We start from the raw sequence: 26,575 nt of genomic DNA, 5'->3' as shown, positions 1-26,575 counted from the left end.
TTTGCAACAATAATAAAGTTTTGGTGATAGAAAAGATGTGTCTGATTCCCTCCACCAACCAGAAAAATATGTCCCAAATTACTTTTAGTTGGTCCAATCCTTTTCAAAAAAGCTATTGTGCTAGGTGATGAATACGAGTAGTGAATGAAGTTATATTCCTATGAAAAGGACCAGATTGAAGCCCTTTTCACACTTTTCCTTCCACTTTACTATATATTATTGTATAACCTATGTGGTATTCATAAGTGATGCCAGCCAGCTTATTTTTTTTTTAAATGCAGCTGATTCCATAGGATTGCTTTTTTTCTACTTTGGTTTTCTTTCCTGGGCACATGCATATTTTAGATTTTTGTCTAAATACAAAAATACTATGGAGATTATAACATCTATGTTGACCTAAGTAAAAAGGGAGAAATTATACAATTGTATTTTAGTTTGTCAAGTGCAGTTTTATCTTTTAGTTCTTATCTAGTACTGCATAGCATGTTACCCCAAAACTTAGAGGCTTGAAACAACCATTTTATTACTCTCTTTCATGGCTGGATGGTGGGTTGGCTCAGCTGAGTGGTTCTCTCTTTGGTCCCTCATTCACTTGCAGTCAGATGGCAGCAGAGGTTGAGGTCACGCAGCAGCTTCTTTACTCATGTGTTGGTGCCTAAGCTAGGAGGTCCAGAATATTTGGGGTCTGGATACTCTCCACGCGACTTCTCCACATAGCTAACTTGGGCTTTCTCACAGTGGGGGGACTGTGATGATGTCTAAGAGCTCATGCTCCATCAGAAAGAGGCAGTTGCCACTCAGCTTTGCTTTTTCCCACATAAATGTGTACCCAGTATTGCTTCATTTTCTGATCTTCAAAGAGAGGCTGAAAATTCTGATTCTTAATGAAACCAGTGATTTTTAAGTATTGGCAACTGATTAACATTTTAGGAAATAATATCGTGCTGGTCAAAGAACACATACCTCTGTGTTACCAGTGAGAGATCTGCAGCATGGGTTATGAGAACCAACTCTAATAGGACATAGAGATGAAATAGACAGAGCATGTTTTTCTCCTTTTCCCTCATTTGTAAGACAAAAATGAATACATTAAATTGTAGTAGTGATGTCAGTAATAGAATTTTTATAAAATTTGATCTATATCCAAGTTGGGCAGCTATTCTTCATCTAAATGACAGTGTAAGGATAACTAAAACAGATCGTTCAAGAAAAAAAATGGAGAAGATGGCACTGGGGAAACACCCTACGGCCAGCTTGAAGAAGTTAATACAGGCAACCACATGTTAAGAAAATAGAAGAAAGCTGTGATTTTGAGAGGGCGGTAAGAACAAAACTGTCTTCCGTCTGTCAGAATGTATAGAGACTTTCTTGTGTTGTGCAGATAATTTTTAAACTTTTTTTTGATGGACATTCTCATTGAGATGGGGACATTGCAATATTGCCTATATGTATTAGTTTATTGCCTTTTTTGAATTGAATTGTAATTCTTTGCAACCTCATAAGACTTGGCTTTACAGTGCTGCATCTGACTGTAGAGAAGAAGTCTGTTCAGATCTGTTTTGATCCCTCCTAGATGGATGAACTTCTTTATGAGTAGGTTTTGGGAAAGTAGAGCACTCTATTATGTAACATACATAGTTAATTGGTATTTTTCTCCTATGTGATATATGACCTGGGAAAGGCCTTGCTGGTGAAATTAGCTATTTTCTGTGTTCTAAAGATTTCAGGAGAAACGTAAATACTTTCAGTGCTTCAGGATGTTAAGTAGTCCACTAAAATAACCATTTGCTGGATGTGACTCCTAAGAGTTGACTTTCAAATTTATGGGGAAATTTTCCAGATGTAATTTGATTATTTTATTAATAGATTTTTTAACCTCCATTGATAATTTCACTGAAACTGTGGATGGATTGTTTGAAAATACTGAAGAACATATTTTTCACTCTCTTCCGAAGCATTTTTCCTTTAAGAAACATATTAGTAATATCTTTCTCCTAGACTACAATTTGATACATCTAGAAATTACAGTAAGTGGCAAAAACACTGAAAAAGAGGCATAGAAAATTAATGACTATGAATTTAAATTTGTTGAGCCAAAACTTAACAAATATTAATAGTTTTATATATTTTAAGGACTAGGGAGTAAGGTGATTTAATGTGGAATTTAAGGTGGAAGATAATCTCTTGATTGAAAGGGTATGTACTTTACCGCACAAAATTTTTGATTTTCTGGCAGGAGAAGTCTTCTTGACCTGGGACCAGGATAAGAAAATATTTTGTAAATTTGGTGCTAAGGCCCAGGTCATTTTACAGGTCTATGGCAGAAGTTGATTCATTCCTTGCAAATATTTATGGAGTGTCTACTATGTGTTTGACACTGTTTTAAGTGCTGGAGATAAAGACAGATGAGCAAAATAGACAGGAATTCCAATTTTGAATCCCAGTTATAGTGTAGGGTGTTGATGAAAACAGTCTTTTTCAGTTACCCCCAAGAGATACCAGTAGTGGGGTGTAGTGGGCTTATTTAGGGGATGAAGTCCTCTGGCTTCACTTGCTTTTCTAAACAGTAGACCAAGACTAAGCAGAAAAGCACTGGCAGAGCCTGAAATAATCTGCAGTTATGTCACATGCCTTCATAAATGTGGCAGTGGGTTATTCACAAAAGCACAGGCAGCTCAAATGAGTCAACTGAGAACAGTGTCCTTGCTTTTAAAGGCAGACAGCTCAGAGATGGTTCACATAGGGCCTTTATTGTCAGGCTACAAATAGACATGGGTGCTGGGTAGAAATGTGTTGTGAAAACACAGATGAGTCACTGCATGGCTGTTGTCTAAGCAAACTCTTCTGCCAGCTTCTGTTCAGAAGGTCTTGCCTGTTTGAAGCATTTATGTTAGAGCATATATATACACATATATAATTAGAAGCAGATTATTTTGGGAGCTATGTAGATTATTTCCCATGAAATTATGTTCAAAATAGAACAGTTGAGGCTACAGTGACTCTAAGTACAATCATACAGTTATAATGCTGACATAGATGATTGCATGAATTCACTAGCTTGGCGTACACATTTTGCCCATTAGGCTGCTCTGAGAGAACTCTGGGACTTACAGAATGGGTATTCACAAATTTCTTGTTAAATGTCAGCAGTAAACTTTAGCTACGGCTTCTTTGAGTAACTGAACCACTCAGCCAAGAGTTGACATTACGTTCATCTGAGATGCAACCCTGGCTTGTGACTGTTTCCTTTTTTTATGGTACAGCAATGGAGGACTAGAACATAAGCTTTCTGAAGTCCGTGAATTATGTGACACTCTTATTTTCCTTTTCTTATAGTAAGTTCCACATTAATACTCTGGTCTCCTTGCCATATTGTCAGGTAAACAAAGGCTTTTCATCCTTACCATCCTAAATAACGTGTCCCCTTCATAACTAAACTCTCTGTAACCATGCATGCCAACTCACTGCATTATTGCAGTCATTCCTCGATATCAGCAGAGGATTGGTTCCAGGACCCCCTTTCCTCCCATGGATACCAAAATTCATCGATGTGCAAATCTCTTTTACAAAATGGAGTACTATTTGTGTAGTACCTTTGCACATCCATATACTTTAAATTATCTCTAGGTTACTTATAATGCCTAATACAATGCAAATACTATGAAATACATTATACTATATTTTAAATTTTGTATTAGCATTTATTGTTATATTGTTATGTTTTATTTTTATTTTTTCCTATTTTTGATCTGCAGTTGGTTGAATCCACTGATGTGGAACCCATTCATATGGATGGGCCAATTCATTTATATTCTTGGTTGCCAAACAAGTATACTGCTTAATTCATTTAGCTACTTCTAATTAAATTGTTAAATGTCAGCATATAAATATATTTCAGTAGAATTTATTACTACTATTGGTTTTTCATTCAAAGTACTGTCTGAATGGAACCTATGCAAATTAAATCAACAAATATTTATGGATTACTTAGTCTATGGGCAAGATACTTCTATAAGGAATAATTTTTGATACCTTGTGAAAAGTCTTATATTATTTAAAAAATTGTTCCTTTTAGTGTTATGAAATACAGAAAAGTATTTTAATTTAAATCTACATTGTTGATTGTGAATGAATAAGCACAGTCTAGAGTGAAGACTGAGTGAAGAAAGTAATTTTAATTTTTTTCCAGGAGTAAATATAATCCTATTTTCACAAACCTTTTAGCAAAAGAATACAGTAAGATTTTTAGATTCTGTGAATTTTGTGATATTTATGGAGCTTAACAGAGCACATTTTAAGGGAACTTGTCTCATAATAAGGAACATTTATAGTTGCCATCTCCAAATTTGAGACTTTATTTTAACATAAAGCTGTGCTGAGAATATTTAATCAATCTGCTTAAGTTGGAACTATATCATTTCTTATTCACATGTGATGTTCCTTGATAAGATAGACAAATCTTTACAAAGCCTATTATGTGTAATTTATAACAGCAAGATTAAAGCAAATTGGTAATTGCTTTACTATATTGAGAATTGTACAAGAATTTCAATTTAGCTGAGTGTTGTACTTTGGCACCAAAATGCATTTCCTCCTTGAAGTGAAAATATAAGGTGACGTTAATCTACACTATCAACATATTCCAGTTTCAAAGTTAGGTAGAGATTGTCTGTTGGAATGACACAATTTTGGTAGGTAAAAATAAATAGACATATTTAGTGACAAAATAAGGATTCTGCATTACCTGGTTGCCTTTAAAACTTATTAGCTATTTCTTCTTTAAAGAAGCTTTAAATAATGTGCTTTGCTTCATGGGCAAGTTGTGAATTAAATCCTGTTTGATTGAGGTTAAGTAATATGTATTTGGTGGGTTTTTTGATTTGAAAGACCTTTGTCACCCTATTTTCTTGGTGATCAGAAAATGATAGTGATTTAGGCAGGGATGTGGGGAGTCTCAACTGATGCTAAATTCTAATTCTTATTTTGTGTTTGACTTGCAACTGTTTTGAGAATAAGATATAATTATGTATTGTAGAAAATTCCAAAAAACCAAAAAAATTACGTAGAAGGTAATTTTGCCCTTAAACCCATCAACCAGAATTAATCATTATTAACATTGTCATGAACATTTTCCCATACATCTTAAAATTCATGTGTATACAGATAGATTGACATAAAGGATGCTGTTACATAACTTTAGTATTTCATGGATGTCTTTCCACTTCAGTATGAATATTTAACATCATTTTTAATGACCACGTATATTTATGCACATGATGCATGTGCTATTACTATAACAGAGCCCCTCTTAGTGGACTTTTAGTTTTTCCCAGTTTTTTATAAACAAAAAAAATGTAGGTGATTAACTACATGTTTATTTTCTGTGGTTACCTTCCTAGGGCAAATTTCTAGCAGAATGATTGCAGGATGTGCTCATTTTATTTTTTGATATTTGTTTCAAATACACTACACAAGGCTATACCAGTTCATATGTCTACCAATAATGGACAAGGATGTCCACTTGCTTATACCCTTGTAAAAACAGAATTGTCCCATATTCTCATTTTTTGTCGTTCTGTGGGTTGAAAAATAATGGTTCATTTTTGTTTAATTCTAATTTCTTTGATTACTTAGTGAGGGTGAATCTCCTTTTACATTTTTATTGATTGTCTATACTTCTTTATACTTGTATCATTGGTATATTTTCCTTTTGGGGCATTAGGGTTTTTTTCATTGCCTTATGAGAACTCTTTGTATAATAAGGATATTTTCTCTTTGCATGTGAGAAATATTACAAAACATATTTTTCTTAGGGTTACCATATGTCTTTTAACCTTATTTATGATTTCTTTTGCTGTATAGATCTTAATTTTTATGTAGCCAAAATCGCAATTTTTTAATCGTTTCTTCTTTTCGTGATATATTTAGAGAGGTTTTCCCTACCCCAAGATAAAGGAAATATTTACCCACATATTTTAGTTCTTTTCTGTTTTCGTTTAAATTTTTTATCCATCTGGAATTGGTTTTTGTGTAAGGTTATACTGGCCTAATGTTTCCGATGATCTAGATACGTATTCACAGCTCTTCAAACAAAAAAAATATTAGAAAGCCCTCCATGTCTTGCTCATCCAGCCTATTAGACTTGGAACTCTTGGTAAGATTTTTGGCTCATACTTTTCTTCAAGCAGGGAGATAATTCGTCTTTCAAGTCTTGCCTTTTTTTCATTTCCTGCTGGGCATTGTAAACAGAAATCCTTGCTTATGATGACAAAGTACTTTAGGCAGAGCGGGTGGCAATAAAGATTTGGCAGCTGTGATCTGTCAGGACAGAAATCACTGATTTATTGGCTGTAGCTACACAGGGGAAATAAAAAAATGAGGGTTGTATATCCAGTCTCCTTCCCCAATGTAGATGAATGGTCTGTGTGACCAATCGTTACTGATATTCTGAAGGATAAGGGGAGGTACATCTCACATTTGGGGCACATGGCAATCACTTGGGGAACTTAAAAACATACTGAATCCCTAGGCATTGTCTTCATTGGTTCTGATTTAATTGTTTAGGGTGGAAATAAAGAATCAGTATTTTTTTTAATTAAAAAATCTTCTGAGATGACTCTCATGTGACCCAAATTTGCTTTAGATACTTGAATCATTTCTCCACTTATTTTTGATCATGTGGTTTGTCTTATGCTGGTGACCTGACATCAAAATTCATATAGGTTAATTCCGCTCTGACTGCTTATTTCCAGTGGCATTGGGCTACCTCATAAATCCTGACTAAACTTTAGTTTCAAAGGCTTATCTAGCAAAATTTAATTTTATTATTTATTATTCAGTATGCTGCAGAGTTCCTTATGAACACCACCAAAAAGACTGGCATTTCTTTTTACGGTTATAAACAAAAAAAATTCTAAAGCCTGAAACACGACAGTAATGTTGGTAAATGCTTTATCATTTGATGCCACCTTTATTTTCCATACTTTAGTGGGTGGAAAATTGTCAAAAAAAATAGAAAATTTTTTGTTTTCCTAGGCTGTTCTGTCACTTTTCTCCTTAGCCTTTTTTCCCCTTCTGTTATTGTCACTCAGCCTCCCTAAACAGGTTTATAATTATTAATCCAAATAATAAAGTCCTTAATAAAAAGGACATAAAACAACAGAAGTCACTTTTTAGTGTTATATGAAGAAACCAAATTGCGATAAATCCAAGTTGACAGCATAGATTTTTAATATTTGATGTTTTATCATCTTGAATGTGCTTGCTTTGCCTTAGCCATGACAGGTATTGGTGGCCTTGGCAGCCCTTGTCCCAAGTTGCTGAAAGACATAAAATGCTGATATTACAAATTGTGGTTGGCTTTTAATTTTTTTTAGAATCTTGCTCCTATGGTCTGATTTCTTTTAGTAAAAAATATGTTTTACTATTCTGGGACTTGTCCTAATTTCTTGACTTTAAAAAAACATGGGCCAAACATGGGCCATCCTTGGTTTAATTTTATACCCTAATACAAGCTGAAAAATATTCACAAATGTTTTTGGATATCGATTTTGACTTCACTGCTGTAAAGTAAAGCAAGCTATTTTGTTTATTATCATTGACTTGCACGTGATGCAAAGGAATGGAAAGAAGCGTCTCTTAATGGCCGTAGTGTTGCCGCCTAAGACTTTTCTGTTGATTTAAAATTTACTCTGGGAAATACTGTAGACCTAAAGAGGCTTTTTTTTACCTGTTTCTTCTGAAGACTAATTTTTATCTTTTCACATCATTTCTTTTGAATTTCTTTTTCTCTCCTTCGTCTCTTAAAGGAAAGAGAAATAATAGAGAGAGGCTGAAAAGAAGGTGGTGAAAAGCAGCCAAGGAAAAGAAATCAACATTAGATTGTATCTCTGCTTTATATGAGACTCTGTTCTTAGCTCTTTACATATTATTCTTTCATTTTATCCAAATAATTATCCTGTGAAGTAGCTATTGATTTTACAGAAGAGAAGTAGGATTTAGAAAGGTTACCCAGTTGGTCACTGGTAGAACTGAGATTTAAATTCAGATGTCCCTGACTCCAAGACATGCTCTTTGTGCTGAGCCACCTGGAAGAGACCTTAGAGATTATCCAGTCCAACCTCCTCATCTTTTTTTTTTTTTTTTTTTGAAACTGTCGCCTAGACTGGAGTGGAGTGGCGTGATCTCAGCTCACTGAAACCTCTGCCTCCTGGGTTCAAGCAATTCTCCTGCCTCAGCCTCCTGAGTAGCTGGGACTACAGGTGTGCACCACCATGCCTGGCTAATTTTTGTGTTTTTAGTAGAGACAGAGTTTCTCCATGTTGGCCAGGCTGGTCTCGAACTCCTCACCTCAGGTGATCTGTCCACCTGAGCCTCCCAAAGTGCTGGGATTACAGGTGTGAGCCGCTATGCCCGGCCGTCATCTAATATTTAAATAAGTACAGTACACATATGGTTGCCATGTATTGAAAAGGTTTTTATCAGTCAGAGACTATGCTAAGCACCTTACATACATTATCTATCTAATGTGCATACTAACTCCAGGAAGCATAGGTAGGTTAAATAACTTGCTTAAAGTCATTGATCCAGGAAATAATATGGTATAGATGTCTATCTGGGATTGTCTAACTCCAGAGTCCGGTGCTCCACTACAGTGTCTCAATTTTTCCTCTCCATAAAAATACTGAAATTTACTGAGGTGAAGTGACATTTCTAAGACCATCAGCTCTCTTTGGCAGAATGGAGCCCAGACTCCAGATTTCTGACTGCCAGTTGTTTGCTCTTTCTACTGTTCCACAGTGGTGTCACATCAAAAGTGGAATAAAATGAAAGCCCAACCAAAATGGACTAGAGCACTTTGTGGCATCCTATTGCTCCACACCTCAGAGCTTAGCTGTCTGCAGCCTCATAAATTGCTAGGGAATATGTTCCTCTGAGAAATCAGGTGTAGAAATGCCTTTATGAGTTATGGCTTTTAAAAATACACATATCCACACATTGTTTTCCTTTTTGTATGAGTGAACACTGAATATAATAAATCAGAAAAGAGGTTTCTGATAGTTCACCTTATAAATTGCTTTAAACTTTACAGTTAAACTACAGTTATTCATTACATGTTATTTTTTAAATTTCTGTATTGTGAAGAGGAAGATGTCAAATAGTTATTTTCTCAGAAATACTGGAAACATCTCTAAGTTTAAGCAAGTTTCCAGTGCAGTGTGTATAATAAATCACCTGTCTGTGTTTCAAGATTGTCAGCAACAGAATGGAAACTGTAGCACTTACCAAAGGATCAAGTACTGAAATAAAAATATGCCTTTTAACAGTCATATGGCTTCCATAAATCAAAGTGGTTTTCTGGAAGAAATTGGTTGTTATCTTTACCGAATGAGCAACAATGCCTGTTGACCTTTGATAAGTGGAACCTAGAGTATCATTTGGGTCTTGCTTCTTGGTTCCTTTAACATTTGCTGAGTGTCTACAGACCACATGTAGAGATGGTGGATAGCATGATGAGAGAAAGAGAAACATGGATGATGCCAGAAGACCCTGTTCTTATCCTCCCCAAGATTAATGGCTATGTCAAATCAAGTAGAGAATGCAAAAATCTCTTCTTTTATATTGCTCTTTTCCCCTTTATATTCTCCCTTACACTCAGTCAGTGCTGTTTTGATCCATAGTAGTGATAAGAAATATCACTCCTTGCTTAATAAAGAATGTTGTAGTATATCTGCCTATCACATGCACCCAGAGTGTAGCTTGTCCTGCCACAGGAAGCATTCAAGCTTCTACCTTTCGTCTTATGCATACACTGGTGTAAGTTGTAAAAAAGAAAGATAAATTATAAAGACATAGAAAGCCCACTGTCTATGCACAAGGGTTGAAATCCCAGTCTGTGGTACACCTTTTATCCTTACCAGGGGTGAAGTCTGGTTGGGCAAGTACATACACTAAAGACCCAAAGACTTGTGTCACATTGAATGTGAATTTGTTCATATCACTTAACTCCCTTGAATCTCAATGTCTAAATGTTTCAGAAATCAAGGCAAATGCTATTTGTTGGCCTAGGATAACCTTTTTCTGTCTTCTCTGCATAAATACATCTTGGTTCTGCTGCCCTTCCTTGTTATTCTGGTTTCTGTCCCTGTAAGGAAGAATGAGCAAGATAGTCTCTCTACGGAATGGCTATAAATAATGAGATGGTACCCTTCAGCCATGTGCTGGACCTACATCCATGTAAATGGAAGTCCTTATGAGACCTTCCTGCCAGGCTTCAAACCTAGATTTGTGTATGAACTGGAGTTGTTCTGGATTGTTTCAGAGTGTGTGTATTTGCCATGAGAGAAGCCAATCTTACTATTTAATTGTCAAGTCTTGTTTTTTATCCACCGTCATCCCAACTACATTATTATCTAGTGCTGCTCTAAAGGATTTTTGTTTGTTTTCTGAATTGAATTCCACCCTTAAAATAGGAGGATGTGCTATTGCTAATGTCAGTCTATGGAGAATGTTGCTGTCTCTGAAGTAGTGTAAGAAATATTTTGAGTAATTATTGTAATAATGGTCTCCTAAGCTTTTGAGTGGCACTTACTGTGTAAGTTTTGTAAGTTGATTTAAAAAACAATTTCTTCATAATCATTTTATGTATATTGTATTTTCTTTAAAAATGATAAGTGAATGAGAAGTTGCTGGAGAACTTTTGGGACAATGGTAAGAGGTGGCCTAGTGAGGCTGACAGATGGATAGGTTAACTCGGAGGTTGAGGGTCACAGGAAATGACTGAGGGACACTGCAGATTCCCCAGAAATCCACTCTGCTCCAGTCAGGGGGTCGTTTCAATTAAAAGGCTTATTTTATGTGGCATAAATCATACTTCTAACAACATGTAATTTATTGTTTAATTGAAGAGAGAACTCTTCCTATACCAAGAGATCACATGATTTTGCTCCACTGTTTTATGTACCACTGAATATATTATTGTGTCCTTTAAAGCTATAGAATTTCTTTACTCATTTGAAAATGTTTTATTTTGCAAGTTTTAATGTTCAGATTTATAGCTTCGTGTATGAATAAAGTGTTTCTGTCATCTTTTTATGTTTAAAAATCATGTCTTCATAAAATATTATTTTATGTCTACAAAAGAAGCTTCCTACAAATACACATGTGCTTGTCTATAGGTTGGTGCAAAAGTAATTGCGGTTTTTGCCATTACTTTAATTATTTTAATGGCAAAAACCACGATAACTTTTGCACCAACCTAACTACTAACTAAACTAATAACTAAAGTTTGAAATAATGAAAAATATAGGAAACAGGCTAGTTTGTCATCCTTGAAAGCATTGGTCCTGAGTGACGTGATTAGGAAAGTTAGGATGGTTTTGTAAGTCAGTGATCCTCGTTGACACGTCACCTTTATTTTTATTATGCTAAAGGAAAATGATGGGTTGATTTCCAGAGATGTAACTAAAAGGAAATGTGGCCATAAAAGACTACTTATTTATGTTCCAGCACATATATTTTCTCTAGAAATAGTTAATTGAAGCTCTTCTATAAGTTTACATTGGACAATGAAAATGTAATGAGAATGTCTTTGAAATTGGTGTCTGAGAAATTGCAGAATGGAGGACAAATCACTTTTTTGGTCCCCTTTGTGCCCCTTTCTATTTCAAAGGTGTTTCTCTAGAAAAAAATAGCTTTTGTACATAAAAGAGAGCTACTGATAAGTGCCTACTATGTGCAAGGCGAAATCAGGCTAAACACTGAAAGGAACCACAAAGAGGAAATTGCCACCAAAAATACCAAGTCACTTCTAACCATTTGATTCTGACGTGTAGAAGCTTCAGTTAGTATTTTAGTAAGGATCGGAGCCACCTTTTGCCTTCTACACACCAGCCATCATAGTAATTATAGTGCTTTAGAGCAGGTCGACCCTTGGAGTAGGGAACCATGACTAAATTGTAGGTGAAATAAATGTGAAATAAGTGGTGGCAATATGCATATTGGTAAAAGACTTTGTTCTTCATTCTTGTTGTGTTTGCTAAGACCCTCCTAATAGTATATTCACGTGGCTTTATTTGCCTAGTGACATCACAAATGAGAAGAAAAAAGATGTGTTTCATTTAACATCTATATTTTCTTTATTTTAGGGCGTGTTGGAGAGTTTCCTGGGCACTGCTGTCTCTGGAGCCATCTTTTGCCTTTTTGCTGGTCAACCACTCACTATTCTGAGCAGCACCGGACCTGTCCTAGTTTTTGAGAGGCTTCTATTTAATTTCAGCAAGTATGTACATACATATTTAATTGCAAATTAGAATTGCTTAATTGTAGAACCTTTATAGGCTAGATAGAGCATAGAATAGTGATTAGGCAGATCCAAGAATCACTCAGAATACTGGAATGTTCAGATGTGAGAGGTGAAAGGGCCTTAGCAATTAGGTAGTCACCACTTGTTTCAGATGTGATTTGACTGAGGCTCTTATGTTGTGTGCATGCTTGCTCCCTTCCCACTTACTCTCTTTCCCATTGTCCTGCCCTGTGCTCTAGGGGCTGATGCCTGTGGACAACAACACCCATGCCCCTTTGCCTTCTGGCTTCCTCTTGGGTTTGGCTAATGGGGAGTACCAACAAGACGGGAAGAGAGAGAGAGAGAGAGAGAGAGAGAGAGGTCTGAGTATGTCTGCCTTTCCCCAGCTCACCGTCTTTGTTTTAGCACAGCATTCTGGCAGTGCTTATCCCCGAGGACTTTAGCCCCTGTCAAGTGGCTCATCCACCTTGACTCTAGCCCTCACCAGGCTCTGGTAGCTCTATTCCTTCCTTGGCCTTTTCAAGACTGAAGTTAGTAGTGGCTTCCTGCTGTTGATGGTCCCTGAGTGCCTTGCCATTTGTTGTTACTTCAGAATGCCTTCTGTTTCCTGCCATGATCCCGACTGACATGCTAGAGAAATTAAATTGATTAAGTTCACATCATTCAATAATGAAAGAGACTGGATGCTCTTTACTTAGTCCACTGCTCCTCACCCCAGTTTCATGTTCTTAACTAAAGATAGCTTCCAAAACTCAGCTGAATAAATACCTAACATTTATTGAGAGTTGATCATGTACCAAGTATTATCCTAGGCACTTTACATGTACTAACTCATTTAATTCTTACAGCAATCCTGTGAGGTAGGGACCACATCCTGATTTATAGATGAAAAAACAAGCACAGGAACAATAAGTAAATTGCCTAATATTATATCACAAGTCATCGGTGGGGCTGGGATATGAATTCCTGCTTTCTGACTCCAGAGTCCAAGTCTCTTCAGGAATCACTAGAAGTTTCTAATGGGCATCGCAATTATGATATCAGCATTTTCTTTTAGAAATTGATGGATCATTTTAAGAAGGGGAAACGTGAGTTTCCCCAAGTGGCCACATTAATACACAAATAGATTCAAAATCAAATTGGGTATTCCAGCCTCTTTCTAATGTAGTTGATACCTCTAAGAGAGAATTGCCTTTACTGGCAGATCTCAATCCTTAGGTAGATTGAAGAATGTCTCATGGCCTGCTGGCACTCCTTGTCGGCATTCCCATAGTCTTATATTGTTATACATTTTTAGGATTTTAATTTTAGAACTGTCATTACCTTCCTAGTACATCATGGACTTATGGACTCATATATAGCCTTTGAAAGTATGTGTGTTATCAAAAATAGTCATAAGATGGAGGAGGGAATGAGGATTTAAAACCAGTTTTTTGAAAACAGGGTTGAGGATATCAGCAGGAGTCTTTTGAGAATGTAAAAAGTTCCAAATTTTAAGTAGTGTTGTGAATTTTCTGTAGGTAATTATTATTATAAATCCGTTTTCTATCATAATTCTCAGAAGAACATTGGAAAGAATTTTATTCATGTTAGTTTATAGAAAGAGTCAAACAGTTTTTATATGTTTAAGGAAACATTGTGTGAGACAAGAAAGCCTTTGTGGAAAGATTAAACAAGGATGTACTATAAACAGGAACAAACATGCACAAACTTTGCAGAAAGATTTATTGGATGAAATGTGATCAGAGCCTTAATCTACAGAAAATGTTTGCATCCCAGTTTGTTTTAAGTAATTGTGAGATACAGATTATTTCCTTTCACTAAGCAAGTTCCTTTCTCATTCTCCTTTTTTTCTATCATAATTGGTAACATAACATAGTTCCAAGTGATTTATTTGAAAACAGTTGTACATCAACAAGAAACATTTGAGAAGCCATGCTTTAAATCCATCACTTAGTAATATGTGGCAAGCGTTATTTTAATCTCAATGCTATATCATTTGTTTATGTTATAGCAGCAGCAGTGGTAATCTTCTGTCTAGATACAAAATATTTGGGTAGATCACTATTTCCAAAAGTGTGTTTCATCAATTACTAGACTCATTCCATGCTCCATGAAAAAAAAACCTCTGTGGTCCCAGTAAGTCTGGGAAGTGCTGTATACTATATGCCCCCCTCTTGGTAGTTCACTTTAGACTTTAGCATGCAAGTGATCTGAAAAAGTCCTTCAGTTAAGAACCATTTTACTTTGTCTTGCCCAGATTTTCCCCAACATATTTTACCACTGTTGAAGAATAGGTAGATCCTTGCTTTGTAGGTTCACTGGACTCAAACTCTGCATAATCATGGATTTATTTCTGAGGTTTTGATATTTGCCCTGTAAACTGGAGAATTATAAAGGAATATGAATGATATGCTGCCATCTCTTAAAATCAGTAATAGAAGGAAGAAAATAGCTCACAACTTTTCAAAGATACTTGTAGTTTTATTTCCCAAATTCTGCAATCTGTTTTGCATTATTTTTACACATTTTATCACAATAATAATTAGATTCCTTCTTTTTACTTGGGTGAGGAATCTGAAAGATGTTTCAGCAATGTGTTCTAAGCTATATAAAAACTTCACAATTAAGGTTGGATTTTAACTTGTATTATTATCATTTGGTCGTTCAGTAGTTTTTCCCTATATTCTTTAAACAGTTTACTTTTAAGCCTTCAAATTTTTAATTCTTCCATGATATTGCCCGATGTATTTTTTTAGGGAGTTTATATTTATTTGTCAGTGGCTACACATTAATTTCTGTAGCATATTTCAGATGTGACTTCTTCAGTTTGTCTTGTATCCTTGGTTTTATGCTACTGAGAAACTATGACTCAAAAAATCTAGGAACACTGAGTGGTACCATAATGATATGAATCTATTTTTTCCTTCTAATTCACCATAATTTCTTCTTTGATCTCTAATATCATTTCCTGTTGCTTTTTAAAACTTAATTGCTGTTTAAATTTGGCACCAAGGGAATTTATTGGATGTAATAATACCATTTTACTGTAATCATTACTGATGATCAACTTATTTACATTTTTCTCATCCCTTATTCCTCTTTCTTCTTGATGCTCTACACATATCACTTTCATAATGAAGTGCCATTGGTTTTATTGACTTTATTTGGGTCATTCTTGTTGAACTACTGTAGGATTGCTTAAGTCTTTTAAAGCAGCTAGTTTAGCATATTGTTTAGATTCTAAGGTTTAAGTTTATACATGTATCTTTTCCTTTGTACCCAAACTAATGTTGTTCCTAACCATTAGCTAGTTAATGGATTTGTTTCTCATCCTATCCTGTAAACATTAAATCTATAAACAACTACTAGCATTCTTAGAACAAATCAAGATTGCTCTTTCATCTTCTTGCTAGGGTAGCAAAACTAGGTAATTGTTTAAAATTTTTATTTTAATTTAAGGAAAAAGTATGTTGTCTCAGAAGTAACAGAACTGTATTTCTTAGTTGTTATTCTGACACTGACTCATTGTATGATAATGTAAATTATATCAAATTTCTAGAACTCAGTTTTTTCTATAGTTTACTTATCTCACATAGGCATGCATAGGATTAAAACAGTGGTGTTCCGGACATAAAGCAAACTGCAAAGGAAAGTAAAAGTTATCTTCAGAAGGATCCCATAAAGTCTATCGAAGATAACTTTACCCCAGTATTAATAATCTCCTTCTTCGGTAATGTATTTCAATTTGCATGATTAGATAAGAAGAGAGAAACAAAAGACATTGACTTTAATATTCACCCTATCTAGAGCTAAATACAAATCAGATGGGGAATCATGCTATAATTTTTAAAAGGAAAACCTAAGAATCAAGCGATTTGGTTTCTGGTCAAGCTCTGTCAGGAAAGGCCTTAAAACCCTGATGTTGGATAAATGATTTAACTTCCATTGGTCTTGGTGTCCTTATCTATAAAATGAGTCGTAATTTGACAGATTGGTGTCTGTATTAGCCAGTGTTCTCCAGAGAAACAGAACCCATAAAATGTGAGTGTGTGTGCAGATTTATTATAAAGAATTGGCTCATGCAATTATAGAGGCTGACAAGGCTGACAGGCTGGAGACCCAGGGGAGCCAATGCTCCTATTTGAGTCTGAAGGCTGTCTGCTGTAGAACCAGGAAGAGCTGATGTTGTGGAAGTTCAAAGGCAGTCTGCTGGAGAATTCTCTGCTGCCCTGGGGAAGGTCAATCTTTTTTGTTTTATTCAGGCTTGCAACTGATTGGATGAGTTCCTCCCACATACTATGGAGGGTGATCTGCTTTACTCAAAGCCCACCAATCTGAATGTTTATTTCTCAAAAGACACCCTAACAGAAACACCCAGAATAATGTTTGACCAAATGTCTGGGCACTTCGTAGCCTGGTCAGGACATAAAATTAATCATCACAGTACCTAAAGAACTTTAAATTCTAATATTCTATAATTTTTAGCTATCATAGGAACAGTCATGTCTTGGTTGCATGAGACATAGTTCATAGGTCAGTGTCAGTAACTGTCTCAGCCAAGTCTTAAGTTACAGACATGCATTTATTCATCCTGCAAGTCTTTATGGGGCACTTTCTATGTGCCAGGCACTGTGCTAGGTAAAGAATTTGAATTTTATTCTAAGGGCAATGGGAAGCTATTGAAAGATTTAAGCTGGGGTGTCTGACTTTCATTAAAAGTGATAATTTTGGCTGTGGTGTGGAAAATGGCTTTGAGTGAGGCAAGTATAGATATCAGTAAGGATATCAATGAGGGGGTTTGTATCAGGCAAAAACTTACCTGTGGGTTGGGTAAGATTGGGTTGGTGCTGGTAAAGGTGGAGAGTTGATTGCCTATGGGAAAGTTTTAAGATATATCATTAGCAGTTATCAGAAACTCATTGTCTAAAAGCAAGGTTCTAGAGTGTCAAGCATGCACAATCCTTGACTTATTTCTTATTCTCATGCAAGTAATACCTACTACCCGCTTTTTTGTCACAAATAAATTGAGTTTAAAAAATCATTGTAAAGCACTCTCCACGTAATTTAAAAGGGATCAGTATAAAATGGTAAGACATTAACACTTGACCCATCCTTTCAGAGTTGTGAATCTTGAACTATTAATAAATCAGTTGTAAGAAATGGGAAAGGCCTCAAAAGACAGTGATCTCCTTAGATAGAAGTAGCCTATTCTAAGTCTGCTGTGGGACAAACACAGAAAGATGTTGGTCGCAAGATGCTTCACACCCAGCTTCAGCAGAATATCAGATCTGTGAGCAAGCTTCATAAGAAGTGGAAGGGTCTGGCAGTAGCATGGCAAGACAGCCTTTCTTGATCTGATGACAGATCATATTTCTAATTTCACCTCGTGTTGGTGGCACACTGTCCACACACAGTGAGCATTACAGGCCATCTTGTGCCACGTTATCTTTTTAACTATTTTTTCCTCTTCCTGGCCTTGCTCTCTCTGGTCTGTCCAGAAAGTTTCTACTACTTATCCTTGAACACCTTGAATTTTTTCTGCGACTTCATCTTTCCTTCCAGCCAGAATTAGTTACTCCTTCTTCTGTAACATTATCACTTAGTATTTTATAGTGCGATTACATTTATCGATTTGTTTCCCTCAGTAGACCGTGATGACATAGGGACAGAAAATATATTGATCTTCGTGTCTTTATGAACCCATAAAACTCATACAAACATTTATTGAACACATTCTAGGTGCCAGTGCTATGCTTGCAAATTATTTACTCTATAAACTCTATGAAGGTAGGGACCATATTTTTTGAATGAGAAAAATAATAAGGTTTTCACATATAAATGATATAACTACTTTCAATGCATTTTCCTCAAACTTTTGTTGCTATTTTAAAAATTGTATCATTAGACTAAATTCTTAAACTTAGTGCTTTCTGGCTAAAGTAGAGTTTCACATTTAGTGGCTAAAGGTGATCTTGTATTTTTGTCAATCTTTCTGTAGACATTTGGTAGTTTTATTTATATTATTCTTTGTGTTCCAAGGAGGAGGAATCTAAACACTTTTCTTTCTTTTTTCCAGGGACAATAATTTTGACTATTTGGAGTTTCGCCTTTGGATTGGCCTGTGGTCCGCCTTCCTATGTCTCATTTTGGTAGCCACTGATGCCAGCTTCTTGGTTCAATACTTCACACGTTTCACGGAGGAGGGCTTTTCTTCTCTGATTAGCTTCATCTTTATCTATGATGCTTTCAAGAAGATGATCAAGCTTGCAGATTACTACCCCATCAACTCCAACTTCAAAGTGGGCTACAACACTCTCTTTTCCTGTACCTGTGTGCCACCTGACCCAGGTGAGGGCATCACGCTTTGTGTTTATGCTCGCTTTGTATTTGGAGGAAGGTGTAGGCTCCATGCTTGCAAATTTTCAACATGCTGTCATGGTCCTCAGGAATTAGTCTTGTTTTTTTCTCTGAAAAACTCCGCTACTGAATTTGATGTCTCATTGCCTGAGGTATTTTAGCTGTATGATTCAACCAGGAAGGAGACCAGGAGCTCTGGAATGTGAACATAACCAACTCAACATTTTGAAATTAACTCAAACTGTGGGATTTGCAAGGAATTCATGTGTACATTATTCTTGATTTTATAAGTGGGGAAACCTGGATACATGTATTAACAGATATAAATATGTGACAACCCTATCCTTTGCTGCTTCTTTATTGGTGTAGGAATGTCTTCCTTTAAGTAAACCTTTAATACATGATTTTAAGCTTATAGAAGAAAAAGATACTAATCCACTTCAGATAATTTAAATAATTAAATTATGAAAAAAAGAAATTCAGATTGGAATTGCCTAGTGGTAGAATTTTATAGTTTATCTCTACTAGACAAATAAGAAAAGAAAGGAAGAGAGAAGAAGAAATGAAAGAAGGAATGTGATGTTCTAGGAGTAGATTTATATTGTAGAATCCAGAAGGGCATAACAGCAAAAGTAACTCCTGGAAAGGAATGTGATTCTCTATATCTTAGCCCTTTAAAATCTATCATACCAAACATGAGTTGACATCAGAACTTTTTCACAAAAAAATAAAAATAAAAAAATGTTCAGCTTGGTCTTTGGAATTCTTTCTTGGAGTAATTCCATTATAAAATTCCATTTTATAATATGAAAGGCATTTCAAAAAAGGATTTACTTTGAGGGAAATTGTTTTAGATCTTCTCTCATAGAAAAAGGAATAGGGACTGGGTGCGGTGTCTCATGCCTGTAATTTTGAAATTAACTCAAATTGCAGTATTTGCAAGGAATTAAAGTCTGTATTATTCTTTGTACAGCACTTTGAGAGGCTGAGGCAGGTGGATTGCTTGAGCCCAGGAGTTTGAGACCAGTCCAGGCAACATTATGAAACCCTGTCTCTACAAAAAATAGAAAAACCAGCCGGGTGTGGTGGCACGTACCTGTAGCTACTCAAGTGGCTGAGGGGGTAGCAAGACCCTGTCAAAAAAAAAAAAAAAAGAAAAAGGGATAGGCATTTGTGTCAGACAATTACATGTTAGTAGCACTAGTGATTCTAGGTTATGCAATTAGATACAGGTCTATGTCCCTTAAAATAAAAATTGATATACAGTCCATACTTTTTACTAAGGTCTTTTAGCACCAGAAGTACAGCAGTGTTCAAAGGGCTGGGACACAAATGTGGGGCACATTCATGCAATATCCACTGTGACTTATAGATTCTGAGGAAAAAGCTCTTAATGTTTACCGTAAAACAAACATGGTTATAGACTAGAATGCAGAATGCTTATGAATTTAAAAAATAAGCAAGATACTACTTTTTATGCTTGTGGCATGCTGTTTCAGATTGCTCCTAGATATTTTGGTATGCAATGCATTCTTCTCTGCTACATTGGTGAAGAAGTCTTAGAAGACCGATATGTGTCTTGAATTGAGAAAAAAGAGAACACTACTTCCCTCACAATGAGGCAGTCAGTAACACTGATGACAAGCTAGGGCATTGTTGGGCTGTGTGCTCATGGATTCTTTTTGTGTTAAGATAAATTAGCACACATTAAAATAAAACCCATATTTAAAAGCAATGCAGAAAGTTATACAAAGTAGAAATTTAAAGATTCAAACTAACAAGAATGCCATATAGTTACGAAAGCTGACTAGCGTTCAGCTGTATACTGATTTGAAATATTTGATAATTTAAAAAGTACTTGGAAACAAGCACAATATGTGTCATTCAACCCATGATATATATTATTATTAGAATCAATTAAATGTGCTCCCCAGAGAAACACAGATGTTATTGTCACTCAACTATATGGAGCTCTTCCTTGGAAAGAAGGGGGATAAAACTCCCCCTTCAGTCAGTGCTTCAGGGAAGTCCAGCTGTTCAAAATATTGGCTTCACAAACATTTAATTGTGAGATTTTCAGCCTTCCTTTACATTTATTAATTTATACATAAATATATGTATAAGTTTATTTATTTACGACTTCTTAGGCAGGTTTGAGTAATCATACACCAAGATTTTCTAAAGGAAAAAAAACACTTTGAGATATTCATGAAGCCAGATGTGGGCTTTGTCAACACACCTGTCACACAGAAAAAAACATCTAATGTCAACCCCATACCTACCTGAGGCGAATGGAAACTTGTGTTCGTTGTTTTATTATTTGGATGTTGGCAGAGAAGGTAACATGAAACCAAGGAAGACATATCTAAATGTGTTCAAATTATAAAAAGTACTATGGTTTTACATGTAATTTTCCTTCTAAGAAGGATCTTTGTTTTTTTTTGAAAAAGTGACGTTAAGGGTGGAATCTATTTTACACTTGCATAGCAAGTGCTGACATAAGTGGTGATAGCTTTTCCTTTGTCCAGTTTTTCCCAGGCTGTGTAAAAAGTCAGTGCTAAGTAACTAGGAAGTTGTCCAGAAGGACTCTGACAATTCCTGCTACCTCTAGTTGGTACCAATAAAGTACTGTCATAGGGCTTTGAAGTCAGAAGATCCTGTATTCAAGTCCTGGTTTGGCTCAGGCCAAATGTGTGACTTTCAGCAAGTTCCTTTTCCCAAGGTACATTAGCCCTATCTTCCTAACCTGTAAACTAAGGTTAATAATAGTACCTACCTTATAGATTTATTTTGAAGGAAAAGAAAGAGCTATTACAGATAAAATTCTTAGGACAGTTTCTAATATGTAATAAGTAATCAACTGTTAGCTGCCATTATTATTGCTATTACTGATCCTTAAAATTTAGGGTTAGTATTTAGCCTTGAAGTGTAAGTAATAGAATAAACAGAACTATCTTCATCATCCTTCCTTCTAGGCATACATTGTAGGGCAGTTGGCCCATTATGCAACAAGACTGTTGGTTGTACCTCTTATTGGTACTCATGAAAGATATATATGTGAACATGAAGAATTTTTTAAGTCTATGGAGATGAAATCTATTTGTGGTTTGGAAAAAGGCAGTGGATAGTTATTTGCACTTTCATGACAATTTCATATTTAACAAAACTCCATAAGATTAATGATTGTGTATCTCCCCCATAACCTTAGTACTTTTTGACAATGTTAATACTTCTCCATAACCTTACTGCTTTTTGGTAGCAAACTGAATACATTCATCATCAATTTAGTATTTCTTGATATCAAACTGAAAGATGATAGTGAGAGAGTAATACAGTTGCATATAGAGCTCAAGTAAGTATTCTAAAAATAACAAAAGACTGGCCTTTCATCACAACATGCACTCTTAGTAAAATAATTCAATGAGTCAATAATATTTAAACTGGCGTATGACTTGTTTTTCAACACTGGGACAGTATGTAACAGTGAACCAGCAATTGCACAGATGGAGTCGTGATCCTGCAAACTTAGAAATGATTTTACAGGAATGGAAATAGGGGCCACTAATTACTAAAGAAACCTCTCTTCATGGCCACAATATATTGTGGCTTTTTTATATGTGTGTGCTTTGTCAAGGCAACACTTCCTTTTCTCTTTTTTTCTTTCGTCTTCTCACTTGCTCCCAAAAAGCCTAATCATTTCCTAATTTTTCTTTTCTAAATGCACTTTTTTCTCCCTTCATTTTGCTTCCAACTACTGCTTGGCAACCCAAGTCACATACATAGGTTTACTGAGCAACTAAGGAAGCTTAGTTGCAAGTGCTAGTAGGAAAATCAGTCAGAAAGTTTGACATATGTGAGTGGATACATGCCATACATGGGTGGTTTTTGTGCTAAGATTTGCTTTTCTTAGAAATGGGATAGCTATTAATTAGTAGACGAAATGGATGTTAAATTTCCCACTGTACTTCGATGATTACATAGCAGAGTGTGTAAGAAAAACGATAATTTAGTTCAAAAGCCAAAAGTGAAAACTGAAAAATATCCAATTGAAGAATAATACACAATATCTAATTTCATCACCAACACCCCAATTTAGAAATGTTAATGTGATAAAGTGTAAATACTATGTGCTTTAGAGTAAACAAAACTGAGTTTGAATTTCAGTGTTACCCAGAACTAGGCTAATTACTTAATCTCTTTGTTTGATAAACTCTGAACTGGGTTAGTGATTGTGCCTATTCTTAGAGGTTACTATAAAGGTTAAATGAGATAGTATATGCAAAATAGTTTGGCACCTAATGGACTCTGAGTAAAAATTTGTTCTTTTTCATATTTCTCACTATCCTACAAAAGATGCCCCAGTGAGTTTAATCTTATAATAGTTGTATTCTTTCAAGATTTCAAACATTTAATTTTCCCATAAATTTTCCTAAGGAAAGATACTAACAAGGCTTCTACTGCAAGTCTGCCTTCTCCCCCAAAATTAACAACCAGTGTGCTGTTATAGATAAATATGAAACATTGAAGCTGTATTTACAAAAAAAAAGTTAAAGCTTCAGTGCATTGTAGTTAGAGTATTTAGTACTATTGCATAGAATCTCGAGGCTACCAAAGTGTTGTATATTATACATAGTCATTAAGAAAAAGGCTTTAAAGTCTAGGGGCGAGGTGTTCAATTCTTCTAAGAGGAATCTCTTTAATTTATTCAAAAGCATAAATACTAGAATTTTGGAAATAGGGAAAAGAACATGGGCATCCCCCCAACTTTCACTTGTTTTCTCTTCTGTCCTCTGTCCTTTTTTACTTCTCATTCATTCATCAACAAAAATTTTCTGAGGGCCTGTTTCACTGCTTTTTAAGAATTGTGCAGAAAATTTTTGCAATCTGTCCATCTGACAGAAAGCTAATATCCAGAATCTACAAAAAATTTAAACAAATTTACAAGAAAAAAACAAACAATCCCATCAAAAAGTAGGCAAAGGATATGAACAGACACTTCTTGAAAGAAATTTATGCTGCCAACAAACATGAAAAAAAGTTCATTATTGCTGGTCATTAGGGAAATGCAAATCAAAACCACAATGAGATACCATTTCAGGCCAGTTAGAATGGAGATCATTAAAAAGTCAGGAAATAGATGCTGGAGAGGATGTGGAGAAATAGGAATGTTTTCACACTGTTGGTGGGAGTGTAAATTAGTTCAACCATTGTGGAAGACAGTGTGGTGATTCCTCAAGGATCTAAAACTAGAAATACCATTTGACCCAGCAATCCCGTGACTGGGTATATACCCAAAGGATTATAAATCGTTCTGTAAGGACACATGCATAAGTGTGTTTATTGCAGTAATATTCACAATAGCAAAGACTTGGAACCAACCCAAATGCCCATCAGTGATAGACTGGGTAAAGAAAATGTGGCACATATGTACCATGGAATACTATGCAGCCATAAAAAAATGATGAGTTCATGTCCTTTGCAGGGACATGGATGAAGCTGGAAACCATCATTCTCAGCAAACTAACATAGGAACAGAAAACCAAATACCACACGTTCTCTCTCATAAGTGGGAATTTAACAATGAGAACATACGGGCACAGGGAGGGGAACATCACACACCGGGGTCTGTTAGGGGGTTGGGGCCAAGGGGAGGGATAGCATTAGGAGAAATACCTAATGATGGGTTGATGGGTACAGCAAACCACCATGGCACATGTATACCGTGTAAAAAACCTGCACATTCTGCACATGTATCCCAGAATTTAAAGTATAATGATAATAAAAAGAATTGTGCTACTTGCAGTGAAGTAGAATACACACATATACAAACACATATTATAAAATGTATTGTTTTTTAAAATAGTGTTAATTGCTTTTTGAATGAACAAAAGTGAGAGTTTCATTTAATCCAAACTTTGGAAATAAATTTCTAATCTAATACCTCTGTTCATTTGCCTAATGTGTAAATCTTGCGGTGACTATATACTCAAGGCACATTAATATTTTGAAAAGGGTCAAAGAAAATTTTCTGACCAGGTGTCAGTTTTACATCCTGAGGGAAAAGAAACTTTGCTAAAAATAATGAACTATAAAAGTAAGAAAAATAGCCTCAAAGGGATAGACACTATATTGTTAACAAAAGGGATATATTTTATTGATTTATTGTTGACTGTTCCAGGAGAACATGCTTAACAATATATGTGTAAGTAAGGTGAGGAAATTCTTTCTCAGGAACCAAGTGCATCCCTGTCTATATTATCTTCAAGTAAAAGTTGGCTTTTTTCCTGGTATGAAACTGTAAGACCAAGCCTAGTCTGAAAGTAACCGTGGCTTCCATTTCTATACCTTTATGTCATTCACAGCATAAGGAGGCTTCTAGATGCTCTAAAATAGTTGTCACTGGAGTTTCAACATCATTTCTTTCTACATCATTTTTCTAATATATTAATAAGCGCTGTGCAACAATATGTTATAACCATTCAAAAGAACTGCTGGATTGCATCCCCTGTGTTCCCATATTATAGTCAATATGTGTTTTATAATTAGAAAGCCCATTAAAAGAAAATAAGAAAATAAAAGATCATCCTAACTTACCTCCCATGAAGTATATCATAATATATGCAATTTTATTTTTATTGTGTGCCATTCCCTCTTTATGAGGTAGGTTTAAATCATAAACTAATGGTAAAACAAGGAAGTATAAGTTCTTCTGCTGTAGCATCCCTCAGGCTTGCATTTGTGAGAATCCTTTACCGGCACAGTTGACATTTTATCATTTATGGTAATAGTGTTTTGGAAGAGACCCATCATTTTAGTTTGCTTTTACTGTCTTAACCTATGTTTTAGCAGTTTCTGCATAATGCTTGCCGGAATCAGAAAATGGGATTGTCATCAGACCTGGAAAATTCTCTAGTTTTGGGTTGTGTAAAAGCAGATTTGTAAAAGTTTCCCCATGGTAATGTCTATAACACAGCTCCAAGATGTAATGATGGGTGGGTATGAAAGAGAAGTTTTTGTGAAATTGGGGACAAAATATACCCATCTTTTTTTTTTTTTTTTTTGAGGTGGGGTCTTACTCTTTCACCCAAACTGGAATGCAGTGGCATGATCATAGCTCAGTGCAACTTCAAACTACTGGGCTCAAGTGATCCTCCCACCTCAGCCTCCTGAGTAGCTGGGACTACAGGCACATGCTACCATGCCCAGCTTAAATATATTCATCTCAATATCTCCACAGTAGCTCAGCTCTTTAACTTCCAGCACAACATCGTAGATGAACTTGTGAAGAGTGCCTGTAGATTAAAGAGTATACAACTTGAACTTGCCTAGTTGTGGTGAAAATCTCAATCATTAAGTCTTGCTGAAAATACTTGGGAAAACTAAAAGGATAATAAGAAAAAAAAAAGAAAAACTTACTACTGATTTTGTCTGTTTTAATACTTAAGGCTGAGATAGTAGCAAATAATTTCCCTAGAAGCTACTTCTCTCAGTTTTCCTTTGTCTTCCCTCAAAAGCCATTTTTACCCTTTTTTACCTTTATTGACCTAGAAATTAAAAGCATACATATTTAACTTAATCAAAAGGTACTAGTGTGCTCAAGTTATCCAGAACCCTTAAATAAATCTGACATGACCATGTGGCAGAGCTTATTTAATTTTATCCTTTATCTATTTTCTAGTACTTAATTGCCTTAAGATGTTTCTCAAATGTAATGGAATAAAACTTTAAAGTTTCATTATCATGGAAAATAGTCTTAAAGTTTTTCTTGTTCACATCGGGTTAATCAGTGCCACATAGCTATAACCCTAAGAAGCCATGTTGAGGGCACAGGTTCAGATTAGGCTAATATTTATTAAGCACCATCCAAATGCCAGACATTTTACCAGGGGATTTTAATCAACTCTATCTTAA

The 26,575-nt window shown here is 35.5% G+C and overlaps 1 protein-coding gene across 3 annotated transcripts in view; it reads left to right on the top strand.

Moving 5' to 3' along the window:
- Positions 1-26,575, top strand: part of SLC4A4 (solute carrier family 4 member 4) — a 383,761-nt gene that overhangs the window by 266,331 nt on the left and 90,855 nt on the right. For all 3 annotated transcript variants that reach the window (XM_055111447.2, XM_063603791.1, XM_055111446.2), the window contains exons 13-14: positions 12,147-12,280; positions 18,384-18,655. In XM_055111447.2, the coding sequence (XP_054967422.1) occupies positions 12,147-12,280; positions 18,384-18,655 (406 nt within the window). The remainder of the gene's footprint in view (positions 1-12,146; positions 12,281-18,383; positions 18,656-26,575) is intronic.

The sequence above is a fragment of the Pan paniscus genome, chromosome 3 (assembly GCF_029289425.2).
Source record: "Pan paniscus chromosome 3, NHGRI_mPanPan1-v2.0_pri, whole genome shotgun sequence".
In the NCBI taxonomy this organism is placed as follows: Eukaryota; Metazoa; Chordata; class Mammalia; order Primates; family Hominidae; genus Pan; species Pan paniscus.
The sequence above is the reverse complement of the archived record's forward strand: the minus strand, read 5'-3'. Positions and strand labels throughout refer to the sequence as shown.